Here is a 14,579-nt window from a genome sequence, read left to right on the forward strand (position 1 = left end):
TGTTTTGAAGCCATGAAAGCATCCCTTTTATTTTTAATTAATGAATCTTTGATACAAGTTTTTTTCCCATCCCAATTAAAAGAATCAAAAGTAGTGCCCATTTATAAAAACCATGGCTGTGTTAATGATTTAAACAACTACAGACCAATAGCCGTCCAAAATACATTTGTCAAAATATTAAAAAAAGTGGTGTATATGCAAGTAGCATCTTATTTTGAAAAAAACTTCTTATTTTCAAATTCTCAGCATGGATTTATATCTGAAATTTCTACCACAACTGCCATATTTCAGGTAATCGATAGTATACTTAATTCATTAAATGCTAAACTCAAAACTCTTGGAATGTTTTTTGACTTGTCAAAGGCTTTTGATAATGTAAACCACCATATACAACTAATTAAACTCAATAGAATAGGAATTAAAAGAATTCCTCTAAACTGCATGAAGTCCTATGTTCATAATCACACTCAGAAAATAGTGTTATCAGGTGAAGGGTCAAAATATTCATCTGAAGCTTAACATCTGAAGTTAACAAAGGTGTTCCACAAGGCTCGACCCTTGGGCCACTCCTCTTTCTGATATACATCAACGACTTACCTAACTCCTTATAGAATAGTGAGGGAATAATACCAGTGTTGTATGCTGATGACTCTAATGTAATAATATCAACACAAACATATCCCAGCCTTGTGGAAAAATCAAAGTCTGTCACTCTTGCAATAAACAAGTGGTGTACAGACAACCTTCTAGACTTAAACATAAATAAATTCGGGAGATGATGGTGGAATTGAAAAATGGAACTTGATTTATTGCCTTCTATCACAATAAATAAGAAATAACATGCAGACAAAAACATTGTTTTCCTTAGCTTTTGTTTGAAAAATTTACCACATGTGAATATGGTACTGTGATGTACGTTACAACCTCTAAATGCCAGAAGTCAAAGAGAGTTTGCGGACTCAGCTGCATATAAAATAAAAACAAGAAAGTCTGATCTTGGGAGCATTTATAAAGCTTTCTTAAGAGAAAATGATCCATTATCTGGCGCTATAAATCATGCTGATAATACCATGGCCAATGATGAGTTTGTGGTAGTCCGCCACAAGAGAAACAAAAGCTGAGCATTATTGCCAGGAATAATTCTTTCAGAAAAGAGGAATCAACCTTCTCAGGTGTCCAACATAATATACATCTGTATATTGGGTGGGTAATCCTGATACCACTCCTGATGAAATATTTAAACATCTTTGCAAAATATTCATCATCAATAGCTGTCACTCTGAGAAATTTTGCTCTGGGAAGACTTTTTGTTATTTTAAGTTTGAAGCTCCCATTAATCTACGTGAAGAGAGTAGAGTAATCTGGCTTGACGAAACGGTTGTTGGGAAATTCTTTCTCCCGAAAGTGTCTGCACCCTAAGTGTTAGGAGGACAGTTCTCCATGCAGTTCTATCTTGAATGATGACACTGTTGCTTCAATACTAGTGGATAGTATCCAGTCCAACCCCTGTAAACGTGTCTAATCCCCAGGATTTCCCAGTGGAAGAGGTAAATCAAAGCTCACCAAAGCCATCTCAACTTTCAAAAGTGTTCCCTCTCAGTGGGTGCTGCTATCTCCTCCGCCTCTTGTATGTGCAGTAAACCAATTAATTTTCAACAAACGGGTGCTTGGGAGCCAAAACATCTATGACTAGTACCTTTAAATCATAGTTTCCATAGAAAATCTATTGATATCCTAGTGCTAAATGCGCAGTGCCTTAGAAACTAATTTTGTCAAATGGAACACTTGCTAAATCTAAGGAAGTGCAATATCAGTCTAACGGAGTACTAGCTTCATGAGGATGAAGTGGACTTCTATCACCTGCAAAGATTAATTCTTAGCTCTATATTCAGTCGCAAAATCCTCAAAACTGGGAGCGTATGTATATTTACATAAACTATTTCAGAGTATAAGACTTTATATGTAGAGAGTTTCTGTGTTGACTTGCACTTTGAAATTGTTGCTGTTTTCTTTAAGATTTATAATTTCAATGCTGTCTCCATCTATTGCTCACCGAGAGGCGATTTTGCATATGCTCTGCTCATGCTACAAAAGAAAGCAGTTAGGATTATAGCCAGCTTTACCCATCATCATCACTCTCGTCCACTATTTGTCAGGCTAAGCGTAAAGACGGTCTTTGTCATATAAAACAATTACCAGTGCTTAATTCATGCCAAAGATGATTTAAATTACTATACATAAAGAGGCAATATCTACATCAAGGTCAAGAAATATGTTAGACATTAACGCATACAGATTGTCCAAAACCTTCGACCAGTCGGATAACGTTTCCCTAAAATTCTATGACAAACTTCCCCACACTGCAAGACAGACTAGCTATAATATACTCAAAAGCATAATTGAGGATAGGTTGATTTCAACCCCCTTGTATTCTTTAACTGAATATTTTGAACTGGACTTCTCAGGGGTGATATTATGATAAATAAGCATCTCTTCCCTACTGTAATTAGGTATGAATATATATGTGTTTCTTTTGCGGCATCTATAGCGGCAAGTGCTGCTCTTTGATGAATAAAGGTTATTGTAATAAATTACTGTTACATTTGAACCGCCACCGCCCGCAGCGGCTTGCAACGGGGATTAGTGGTATCAGCTTCCTTGCCTACGTTTTTCGCTTTCGCGATGACAGTAGCCATATGATTCTCATACTAAACACACTCCACTGAACTAATGCTGCGCTTTTCGCATCTCAACAAGTGCGAGTTCGATCTGCAGCGGTCGTGAAGTACCGAGGCCTGCACGTGTTTTGATACTTATGCCAATCTGTTTGTGAGATTTTGTTTTCCAAAATGTCCCTTAAATTGGTAGTGGACTCAAAGTGCCCACCAATAGGTATGTAATAAATTTCGAAGTAATTGCTATTCTTTCACTGTGAAGTTTTGTTTTTTCTGTAGTAATTTCACTAATTGGTCTTGGGCGGTTTTTAATGATTGGAAATATTGGTATTGGACATCGGATTTGTATCAGGATAGGAAGAATTGTTTCTTGAAAATAGAAATATATTTATTATTGTATTATTTTTTCATATTTTTATTTTACAATGGTAAAATATTAGATATGGCGCCCAAGAATAAAAAAAATATTTATATGTTATATTGACAGGTTACAATGGAATTACAGCTTGTCATACATTGAGGAAAAGTATTAATTTACACCACAGAAACAATTTGGGAGTAAAAATGATTTCACCTAGATTTAGGCATCTGATATGAGTTATCTTTTATGCCGGGTGGTAAATTGTTGATTTGAATGCCATCGTAAAGGCGTTTTGAAATAAAGACGTGGAATGCTGTATTACATACAACTTCTTTCTTTGTCTTGTGGCATAATCATGGATAATGTATTTTTTTTAAATATACTCATGGTTTCTCAAACAGAAACACCTTTATGATATTTGTACAAACATGCTACGTTAAGACTTAAACTTAAGGATTTATGTAATGAGTTCTACATGATTCTCTTTTTGGAATTATGGCCATATATCTAATGACTCTTTTTTGGCATGATGAATATTTTCTCGGCGCTCGTAGCAGAGCGCCAAAAAATAATTCCACAGCGCACGAGAGTTTGGAATATAGCAAAGTGGGTAGTCTTTAAATCTAGTTGATCTAAAAATTTCTTAGGACATAAGAAATTCTGAAAAGTTAGCTACGTAAATAGTTCGTTCCAGTTTAAGCTTTCATCATTTATTAAGCCTATAAAGTTGGTACTGTAGTTTTTTTTTCAAAATACATTTTCAGCTCATTCTTTTGTGAGCCCATTTCCTAAGAATGCTAAGAAATTGCTATTATTATGCTCCAGCAATGAGTTGTTCTTGGTACATTGTAGTATTGAATTCTTCTCGTTTACATGAAGTATTATTTCATCACTCTTTACGTGTTGAATAATTTGTATAAAATAAGAATAGTATGAGACTTAATATACTTCCTAGTAGCCCACAGATGGCTGTTGTTCCTCTAGTGGATAAGTAACTGCTTCATGTATTGTTGGAGTTGCTACCTATAACCCTCCAACACCTGCTTTCTGTTTTCAAAGTAGGATTTAAACCATCTGTTTGCTATTCCCTTATTCCACAGTGTTTTTACCAGCAACAAAGGGTGGTCTACGAAGTCAGGCATGAGAGAGATTATTAAAGATTCCCTCAGTCAATTCATTGTAATCAACACCTGTCGCAATTTTATTTATGACATGAGCTGAAGCAGATCTGTAGCCTCCCTCTCGGAAAGCATGTCGTTCTGCTTTAAAAACTTGATAGAATTTCCCAAAAAGGAGGTTAGTCTTTCTTTCATAAAATATTCAGTCATTTTTGAGAAATTAGGCAGCAATGATGCTGGCTGATGGGATGTGCATATATTTACATGGATACATATGTAAGGAAAATGGGTCGAACTCATAATAAAGAGGAATATAGGAATGGTGGGGGAGGTGGAATCAAACAGATCACAAGCGTAAAAAAGTTTCCTTGACTGGGGCTGAAACCACTGATCTTCCAACTTGCTGGGACTAAGCTCTTACAGCTAGAGCCACTAAGGAAATGAAAGGAATCACAGCACTTGGTTGCATTAACCTCCAGCAGATTTCAGTGTAATTTACTTTATATATACTGTATTAATGTGTTATGTATTTACTGTATATATGTATGTATGAATGTGTATATGCACACATGTATACATGTGTATAGATATATTTCTTTATCAGCTGTACAAGTGGTAAAGAGCCTTCTTTACTATTATTATGGTAGCATTCTTCATTTCAATGCATGATAATAATTGTATTTGTAAATGAGCATTCTCTGATGTGTTGCGTTTATTTATAGGTGGACTCATAACTGCTGAGCATGTGAAAAAATCGATACCTATCCAGGTGGAGTGGGGAAAGACAACCTCCCTAACTGTAGATATGGGCATCAACTTTGATTCCAGCGCATCTATAAGCAGATACTTTGCCTCCCTAGCACCAAATCAAGACCTTTATGGCCAGGATGTGTTCAAGAAAGTTGAGGTAATGCAACTAAAGAAATAACATTATTAACAAGCCTTTTGACATATATATTTTGTTTTCCCCATTTTTGCTATATATGTGATTTGCAATTAACTTTTATAATGATTATTGTTACTCCACACAACTGCCAACCCAGATGTAATGGATTCAATTCTCATATAGGTGGGTTTTCTTCTAGCTAGGGCTTGGGTGGTAGAATCTGCCTTTGTTTTTATTTCAATGTTAAACAATGAGATCTAAATGCCAAAGAGGCTGTCCTCATACTGCTGCTGATAATTTAATTTCAACCAAGGCCATATGCCTATCATTCTATTTCCCATAATTTTATTTCTGTGAGTGTTTTCACCGACCCAAGCGCAGTATGTACAAAGTACAACCACTGTTTACATCCATGATATGCTTAGGGAAAGATCACGTGGGCTGTAGATTCAAATTTAGTCAAATGTCCATGTTCGGATAGGTATTGGAGGAAAAAAAATCACCAGAAATTCATCAAAAATCAACAAATGCAGGTTAAATAGCAAAATGAAGAATTGTTTAAGCTATGATTTTACTGTTGGAGAGAAGTGAGGGAGGGGTCAAGTCGATAAAAACACACAAAATATTAGCTTTTCATTAATAAAAAACAGGAGTGTTTTTACTATAAGTTTATAAAAATTTTATATTGTAGATCTCATCACTAATGAACTGATTATTTTCTATGTTAAGTATATTTATTGATTAAAACTTTGGTGTAATTATGGAACATGCCAACAGGTTCGAGAGATAGATGGCGATACAGTAGGTCCTTGAATTCTTAACTCTGGTAAATGAAAAGTGCATGGAAGCAAAATGTGGATGTGGGGTTAGTAATCCCACAGAACTACTTAAGCGTCTGGGAAAATGTGGAAGGGAGATTTTTTTGAACTAATTTGTAGCCCTTATTTGAGAGGAATTTGGCTGAAAGATTTTGTCAGTTCAGTGTTAGTTCCCATCCCAAAATAGAGAAAAGCAGCTATGAAGAGTACTGAACAAGTTAGATTTTACACGCAGTGAAAGTGGTTCTTAGGATCATCAACAAAAGGATGGAGAGCTGGGAAAATTATTACTCTGGGTACTGAGTACATTACTTAGTGTTTATTATTGTCTTCCATTTTAGCTCGGTTTTGAATTAACACTGCTGAACACGAACACATTTTTTTTCTATCCTGACAAAACACAAAACCTGACATTACAATAACCCTTTCCTTAGTTCTACATACTTCTTTCTCTCTTCTTCTTGATTAGGCTATTCTATTCCTGCCCCTTCCTTATTTGCCCAACATCATCCCCTCCATCATAGTCTTCGACATACCATCGCCAATCAAAATGCCCTTTGTCCATTTTTCCTGCCCCGGTATGATTTCTCCCAGCAATCCCCTCTCCTCTTCTCTCACCTTACCTTCCTCATTTGTTTTCCTTTCGGTCCATTTCACCTTCTCCATCCATCTCCTCACCCACATTTCAAAATCCTCCAATCTACGTCCATCCTCCTTCAGTGACCACGTTTCCATACTCTACGAAACCACGCTCAATATCGAAGATTTAATGAGCATATTCTTAACATCCTTACTCAACATCCCTGTCATCAATTCCCTCCTTTTTGTGAAATCTTCCTTCTGTGATGCAGTTCATCTTGCTACCTTCTTTCTGCCTTGCTTCACCATAACACTCCCAAGATAATCCTATTATGTATGGGAATCTCACTGCTAACAGTTGAAGTGCTGTTTACCCATGTTCAGTAGAGAAGGCTTAGTTAAAATATTTTTGCAATCCATAACTTTCAGGAAGTTCAAAAGAGCAGCTGGTTTTATCTCTGTGAGTAAAGTATTTATTCACCACCTCATGCCTGAAGCCAAGGAGCAGTCCAAACAATGGGTTGCCATTGATAAGTCTGATTCAAAGAAGACTAGGCCTTTTCCTCGGCTGACAATGTCATTGTGATTGTTTTGTTGAGATTGGCATATTTTTTAATAATTGGAAAGGGTGCTAGTTAGGTATTACTAGTGCTTGGGTGGCATTACCTGTTAGACCATTTGAAAACCAAGCTGCATGAAAAAAATCCATGTTTGGTCTGCAAAAAAATTTTTATGGTGACAGCACAGCTGCTTTCACTTCTCCTCAGTTGTGGCTGCTAAATTGTTTGAGTTGGGATTTCATATCGTCTCTCTATGTACGCCCAATTCCCCAATGCAATAACCAACTGGCGGGAAAGACATATTATTCAAATTAGGAGGTTATATCTGAAACAAATTCCTAATTTGCGTAGAGTGAACAGTCAAATTATTTACAAGTGATAAAAAAATTTGTGGAGTACTGGATGAAATGTATCAACCTCAGAAGAGACCTTGTGGTAATTTAAAAAGGTTATTGCCCAAACACTTAAGTTGTTTTCATTTTTTGCATGGAAATTTGCGTAAATTCTCATTGTTTGAATACATTTTATTTTAAATGAACCTGAAATGTAATGAGCTGCATGTTTCTTTGTTCTCTACCCATCATATTATTATATTTGTCCCCATCATTCCTTAGAAAAACCAATGAAGTAATTTGGGCTTGAAATGCACAGCTTTAAAATTGTCAACCCTGGGAAGTAGACGGAATGCTATTAATGAATTGTTCATCTTTTACAGGTTGACCACTGGCTTACCTTTAGCCAGGTTAATTTGGCTTGCCCCAAAGATTTTAATGAAGCAATATTGTACTTGGATAAGGCCTTAGGACCAGTTACATTCTTAGTTGGTGCAAAATTAACCATTGCTGACTTTGGAATCTGGGGAACATTATATGGTAAGATCAGTTAGGTGAAAATATCTTTATTTGGTTATGAGTCAAAGGGTATGGAATGCATCAAATTGCAGGAGAATATATAGCATCTTTTATGTACATTATTATATGTATGCTAAACTTGGACACTGAGAAAGTGGGAAAATGCTCAGTTGGTAGCAATGGAAATGTGGATTTGGAGAAGAATAACCAGGACAAAATGGACGGACGAGAAAAGCAGCATAGAAGTATCGAGAGAAATTAAAGAGGAAAGGAATTCAATAAAAGAGATTGAGAAAAGGAAAATTCAATTCGTTGGACATGTTCTGAGACATGACAACTTTATGGAAAATATAAAGTAGGGGAAAATAATAGGAAAAGGAAAGAGGAAGGCCAATAAAGGAATTTATATATGATATGAAGAGTGCCATGAAAGTAAGAGCATACAATGAACTGAAAAGAACGGCAATGCTGAGAGAGAGAGAGAGACCAATGGCTGCAACAACAAGGACATCCACCGGTTGAAGATGATGCGGATTCAGGAAGCATTCTAATATCCCACTCAACAAGAGGAGTGGGGTGTACAACACCATGGTGCTGTTATGTCCCTCAACTTGCACATACCCACTCAACAAGAGGAGTGGGGTGTAGAACACCATGGTGCTGTTCTGTCCCTCAACTTGCACATACCCACTCAACAAGAGGAGTGGGGTGTAGAACACCATGGTGCTGTTCTGTCCCTCAACTTGCACATACCCACTCAACAAGAGGAGTGGGGTGTAGAACACCATGGTGCTGTTATGTCCCTCAACTTTTGCATATCCAATCTTAGATCGTGGTGCTTTATTTGACTTAGTGGTCCACGGATCCCATGTAAGACCATTGAACATGATCCACAACTCGGTTGGTGCTGACTGCCAGGACCGTAAGAACATCACCCTGTTCTCAAGTGTTTACTCTGACACCTTTGCCCATCCACAGGAATGCCACAAAGTGCAGCCATACTGAAAAAATGTATGAAAGAAGCCACATCCACATTTAAATGTGACTCGGGCCACATGGACAGATGCTTGGAGTATTTCAATAGATTTGATCAGGAGAAGTGGATTGCAATTGCCTGGATGTGTCCCATGTGTGGTGCACCATGGTCTGTGCCACCCCGGAACATCTTTGCAAACTTATAATGCCTTGTGTATGTGCGAGAAAACCTCAGTCAGAGGTTCATGTCAGTGTAGTAGTAATTATGGTGTCATTCCTTGCAATTATTTGAAATATATGAGAGTGCGATAAACTCTTGATATTATCTGTGGGCTATTGGATGCGCAGCAAAGTATGAATGATGGAAAAACTCTTGGATAACCGAAATATACTTGGAAATATGGTCGTGGTATGGAAACTCTCCTTTTTAATGCCTTGTGAATGAAGTATGTTTGTTACCAGTGGAACAGTACTTACCATTTTATGATGGTGAAAGTATAGTTTTACAAGAACACCTTACTGTCATAAAGTGAATAGTAGAAAGTATTTTCCTCAAAAAGCTAAACTAATGTCGTAGCAATGAAAAAATAAATGATTGGCAAAATACTAATATTGACAAAGGATGCTGGATGTAGATTCATATGAAGGATGTTGATTTGCTGACCCCAGTGGTGGCAGGGTAACGTCCTCGCCTGCCAAACCAGAGGTCACAGATTCGATTCCTGCTGAGGTGGTTTTTCCACCACCTAGGGCTTGGGTGTATGTAGTTATAATAGTGTTATATCATTGTTTTAAGTCCAATGTAAAGGCCAATCGCAGTTTTCGGACTAATTCATGATAAATAATAAATAAATACTGATTAGAATAATGTGGTATGGATAGTTAAACTTATTTGTTCCATAGTTAATGTGTTTTGCTCCTCTTATAGGAAAATATGGCATTCTCAGTGCTAGTGAATGCAATGGAAACAATAATGAAAAAGTGTGAATATTAAAAAAAACTTAAATGGAAAAATTACTAGTAAATAAAATTTACAACTTTTGATTTTGTGTTAAGAATAGCTTTAAAGAAAGCAGAGCATTTCAAACATATATTTTTTAAAAAGAATATCTATATAAATAAAAAAAGAATCAAAATAAATGGCTTATTATTTATGGAACGTACCTAATTCATTTTTACTGAAAAGCTGTCTAGAGTCATTTGTTTTTGCCAACACTTCAAAATTTGGTGAAAATGCAACTGAGAATCATCGTTAAATTACTTAACAGCATGCAACAGGCACAACGTCATTAGGGCAATGCCTCGTGTGCATGGTATGATGCAACATTTTCCCGTGATCTCCACATCACATTTAGCCTGCTGTTTTGGGCTAAAGGCCTCTTGAAGGCTTCTCTGAATGGTAAATAAGCAGCATTTAATTTTCAGATCGCTGCTTGCATTGGCACAAAATAGCAGTGTGAGATTAACTTTCATTGGCTTGTGGCTGGGCTATGCCTTCTTTTCTTTTGTTAGGTGTGGAATTACAGGTTTGCTTCGGCATCTTCTCCTGTAAGAGACCCGTCTCATCACAATTAAAAACCTCTTTGAGCCAGTAACCCTAAAAATCTACGAGTTTCTTGAAGTCCCCAATAAAGTTCTCTGCTGCCTTTGAGTCAGAGCTTGAGGCTTCACCACAATGCGGCAGATTGCGGTTCTTCTTGTAAACTTCTCAAGCTATGCATGTCTCCCCTGAAATACTTCTTCTGACTTTGATGATCCTGACATCTTCTAACAAGATTGGTGAAAATCACTTTCCCCTTCTCGCAGATGATATTCTCGTTCATAGTGTCACCCTGCAAAAGCTTTTCCTTTATCCATATGAGAAGCAACCTTTCAACGTCGTTGAGGATATGTGCCTGTTGCATCCATAATCCAAATCCGTAAACACGTTATTGAAGAAAACGAAAACTGTTGAGTGTTGACTGATTGTTGACGTGCGTATTAGATCAGCCGCGCTCACACCTTGTTCTCGATTCTACTTTTCATTTCTACGGTTATTTTTATTCTCTTATGGGCTCTTTCTTCTTGTAGATTTTTCTTTGGGGACATTTTCAAAACTGTGCTCAAAATATTACTAAACTAAGCATAATATATCACTAATAATACATCTGAACACAAGTTAAGAAAAATGTGTGACTGACCACTAGTGATTCTAAGATGGTAGCGCAACGCATGCTAAGCACCAACTGAAGTGCCCTGATTTGTGAATGTCACAGGCTGTGTAACGCTGAGTACTGGGTGAACTCTACCATCACCTACCAAACTCACCATCGAGTTGATTACTGCGTTTATGGTTTGATGGCTTATGTGTACATGCATAGTCGAATATCTTGCTGAGTGTAGCTGGGAATTGGGGAGGGGAATGTTTGAGGATGGGTTACAAGATGCTCTGTGGTTGTTGATTCTAATATTGAGGGGTGTGTTGCATTGGCCAATATAAAAAAACTTAAAAGATTGTACATCGTAGAAGGTAAATGATATTTTTAGAAATGCGCAAAGAAGCCGAGTGGGATGGGAGATATTTGAGGAGGCGTTGTTGCGGAAGGGAAGCCATCTCACTAATACAGAGCATCCTCCCCATCCGCCTCTCTGTCTCCCATTTCCCAAACACCCAGCTTCCCACGAGCATAATTTCAACAAACGCTACAAAGTATCCATTATTGCCCCCCTCCTGCCAACAGCCACACCCATCCAATTACTGACTCTAGATTTAGCTGGTATCTATCCTTTTAAATCCTTCCACACCCCCTGGTCTAAATTGTTCCCATTACCTGACGCCTCCCTCTCCACAACCTATCCCAATTACATATGTCCCTCTATTTAAACCTTCCCCCCTCCAGTATTCCCTCGCTTCCTATCTTCCCATTAGTGACTCCTCGTACCCTGATGAAGGTGGCTGGGACCTCCAAAATATTAAAGTGAGTGGTTGGCTATAACTATAAAAATGATGATAATAAATAATGATTTTTTAAGATGTGACTAGTCATGAAAGCCTGAATTCTCAGTACTATTGCCTTTGGATATGGAAATGCTCGTTTCCAAGCAGAAGTGGAGCGTTTTCCCTGGAAAGGAGCAATGTAGCTGCTATGAAGGTTCTCTTTAGGCTGACTGATGTCTCTAGGTTCTTTCAGTACACCTAAGTGACTTCAGTGTGTCAACCCCTTATTACTTCTCAGTCTGTGTGTGGATATCATGCGTGCTGTGTAGTGCTGATGAATGGGGTGATATTTTTACCCTCTATTCTTTGAAACCAATCTTTAGTTTGATTTCTGTGGATTTTACACTTAACGAACCTCCCCTCTCCCCAACCTCGTATATTCCCGTGACTCCTTTCACATGCTTAGAGGGTATGCTGTACCCTCCCTTTCCTTTATGTTAAATCGATGTGTTGTATGTAAATGTTGATGCAAAATGCTTTTGTATATGTTTATGAGATAATTGGGTAACTTGTGCATTCCATTTCTCCTTATGCAGCGAGCAAATCCTGGAGAGCACTGGTGCAGAAGGGAAGTGCACCCTCTAACGTTTTTCGTTGGTTCAATTACTTGGGCTCTTTGGAGTCTGTGCAAGCAGTTGTCAATGATCTGCCTGCATCAGCCAAAATGACCCAAGAGAACCAGTCGAGCCGTGGCTCCCAGGTCAGCAAGGAAGAGGGGAAATTCGTGGACTTGCCTGGAGCTGAAATTGGACAGGTGGTGGTGAGGTTCCCCCCAGAGGCCAGTGGGTGAGTGGCTGGGATAATGTCCCTCTCCGGAAAAACATCGCCTATGTCTAGCCACGTCATTTATGCCTCTGTTGCTATCATAGTGTGAGTTAGATTGAAGTTAAAAAGCTTCTCTGATGACACTCCGTCTCTGAATGATTTAGTTTGACAAGTTAGTTGGTCAGCTGATTTCATTGCTTTAGCTTCTTTCCTATCAATCACGCTGAAAGACTTTTTTGGATTATTTGTTGTGGTCTTGGAATAAAAATGTCAATTTAACCACTCTGTATGAATATTATGGGAAGGATCAACCCTAGCGGTAGTCTTAATAGTGGGCAAAGGATATGGTGAGGGAAATTAGAGAGGAAAAATAAATTATTAAATTTAAATAAAAATAAAATGATATAAGGGGGTTAGAGCAGAATAAACAATTAAATCAAAATATGAAAACAAAAACACTCTTGCTAAGGTGTACTAGATAGCATTGACCCTTGCCCATATCACCCTGTCAGGGTTTGCGAGAGATTTCTCCCTGTGCCAGCGGCTCACCAGTCACACATAATAAAATAAATTCAAATTAATCACGCAGTCACTAGCTTGGTTGTACTGAATAGCATTGATACTACTACTCCTCTGGGAGGGAAGCCAGTGCGTACGTAGCCACGGCACCATCTCGATCTCCCCCGCTCTGTGTTCCTCTCCAGATGGCCAGACTCCCCATTTTCACTTGCACTAGTTTACTTGAGTTATAATTGTTTTTCAGTTGCTCTGAGATGCACTCAGAAAAGTATTTGTGGCACTATGAGCCATTGCTGATTTTATTGCAACCTCTGCTATCCTTCAACCATTTGCCATTTTTAGGGCCATTGCTAGTCATGATGAGAATTCCTCAGGAGATGTGTTGCTGTCCAATGTAACAAATCTGCAGTATCATCATGATAAATGTATTGCATAGTCTTCCATTTGGATTTTTCAAAATCTGTGCCATCGTGCTGTGCACTTGAGACTTCCTCTAGAGGTGCGAGTGAAATTAAATATGAAGTGAACTAGGGAAAATTGATGTTTGACCTGGAAAAATCATGAAGATGAAAAACTTTTAGCAGTCGCCCTATGCCAGCTCAACAGAATTCAGTAGATATGGGAATTAGGCCAAAACATCTCTCTCTCGTGATTGTCAGTCTCTTTTTAAAAAATTGTTTTGCCTTGTTTCCTCCTCTAAGTATTACAAACTGACATTTTCACTGTAAAAAATTATTATTTTCGCTTTAAAAGCCTAGAAAAACTTGAAAAATGTGCACATTTTAGTGTATATTGTTAAGTCATCCCCGATGAAGGCAGGGTAACGTCCTCGTCTGCCATTCAAAGGGTCGTGGGCTCGATCCCCATTGGGGTTGGTTTCCTCCACCTAGGGCTTAGGTGTTTGTAAATGTGGCCATTGTTATCATTGATAATAGTCAGATGTTAAGGCCAAAATGTGCTGTTTTCAGACTAATGCTAAATAAATACATTTAGGAATCGGTCAAACCTTAAGTGCTAATATAAGTGGGATATCTACTTGAAGTATGGCTGGGTGAGAGCCTTGGCGTCCCTAATATATGTCACTGGGAACATTGATTCAATGCCTCAAGTTCATGTGGATGAGCCCAGTGACTTGCGATTGCTTACCAGTGACCACAGTTTAAGGGTGACCATTGTTGGTTCAATAAACATGGGTGGATGGCAAATTGCTCCCACCCTTCTGGGTTGACTGAGAGTATTCACCTTCAGTGTTTCAAAATGCATTGTTTTTTCTTCATGGTCCAATTTTGGTCATTTTTATCATAGAAATCTAGTAGCGTCCGTCATATTTACCCTTTTAATTTTTGTATTGTGTGCGTAATTAATATTTTTGTAAATGAATCATTCGAACTCTTTGTACTAATGTTGGTGATGGGTACTTGTGTTCTTTCTTCCTCTCCCGAGGGTGCTAACTTGCAGGATAATGTGTATGCATGGAAATTGAAGCCAGGATTTT

General features: G+C 37.9%; 1 protein-coding gene across 1 annotated transcript in view; it reads left to right on the forward strand.

Moving 5' to 3' along the window:
• The first annotated feature begins 2,768 nt into the window (after positions 1–2,768).
• Positions 2,769–14,579, forward strand: part of GluProRS (Glutamyl-prolyl-tRNA synthetase) — a 102,547-nt gene continuing 90,736 nt past the window's right edge. The window contains exons 1-4 of the mRNA XM_071593447.1: positions 2,769–2,892; positions 4,877–5,061; positions 7,713–7,869; positions 12,337–12,586. Of these exons, the coding sequence (XP_071449548.1) occupies positions 2,850–2,892; positions 4,877–5,061; positions 7,713–7,869; positions 12,337–12,586 (635 nt within the window). The 5' untranslated portion in view covers positions 2,769–2,849. The remainder of the gene's footprint in view (positions 2,893–4,876; positions 5,062–7,712; positions 7,870–12,336; positions 12,587–14,579) is intronic.

This window comes from Hetaerina americana, unplaced genomic scaffold, assembly GCF_022747635.1.
Source record: "Hetaerina americana unplaced genomic scaffold, ioHetAmer1.1.p SCAF_6, whole genome shotgun sequence".
Taxonomy (NCBI): Eukaryota; Metazoa; Arthropoda; class Insecta; order Odonata; family Calopterygidae; genus Hetaerina; species Hetaerina americana.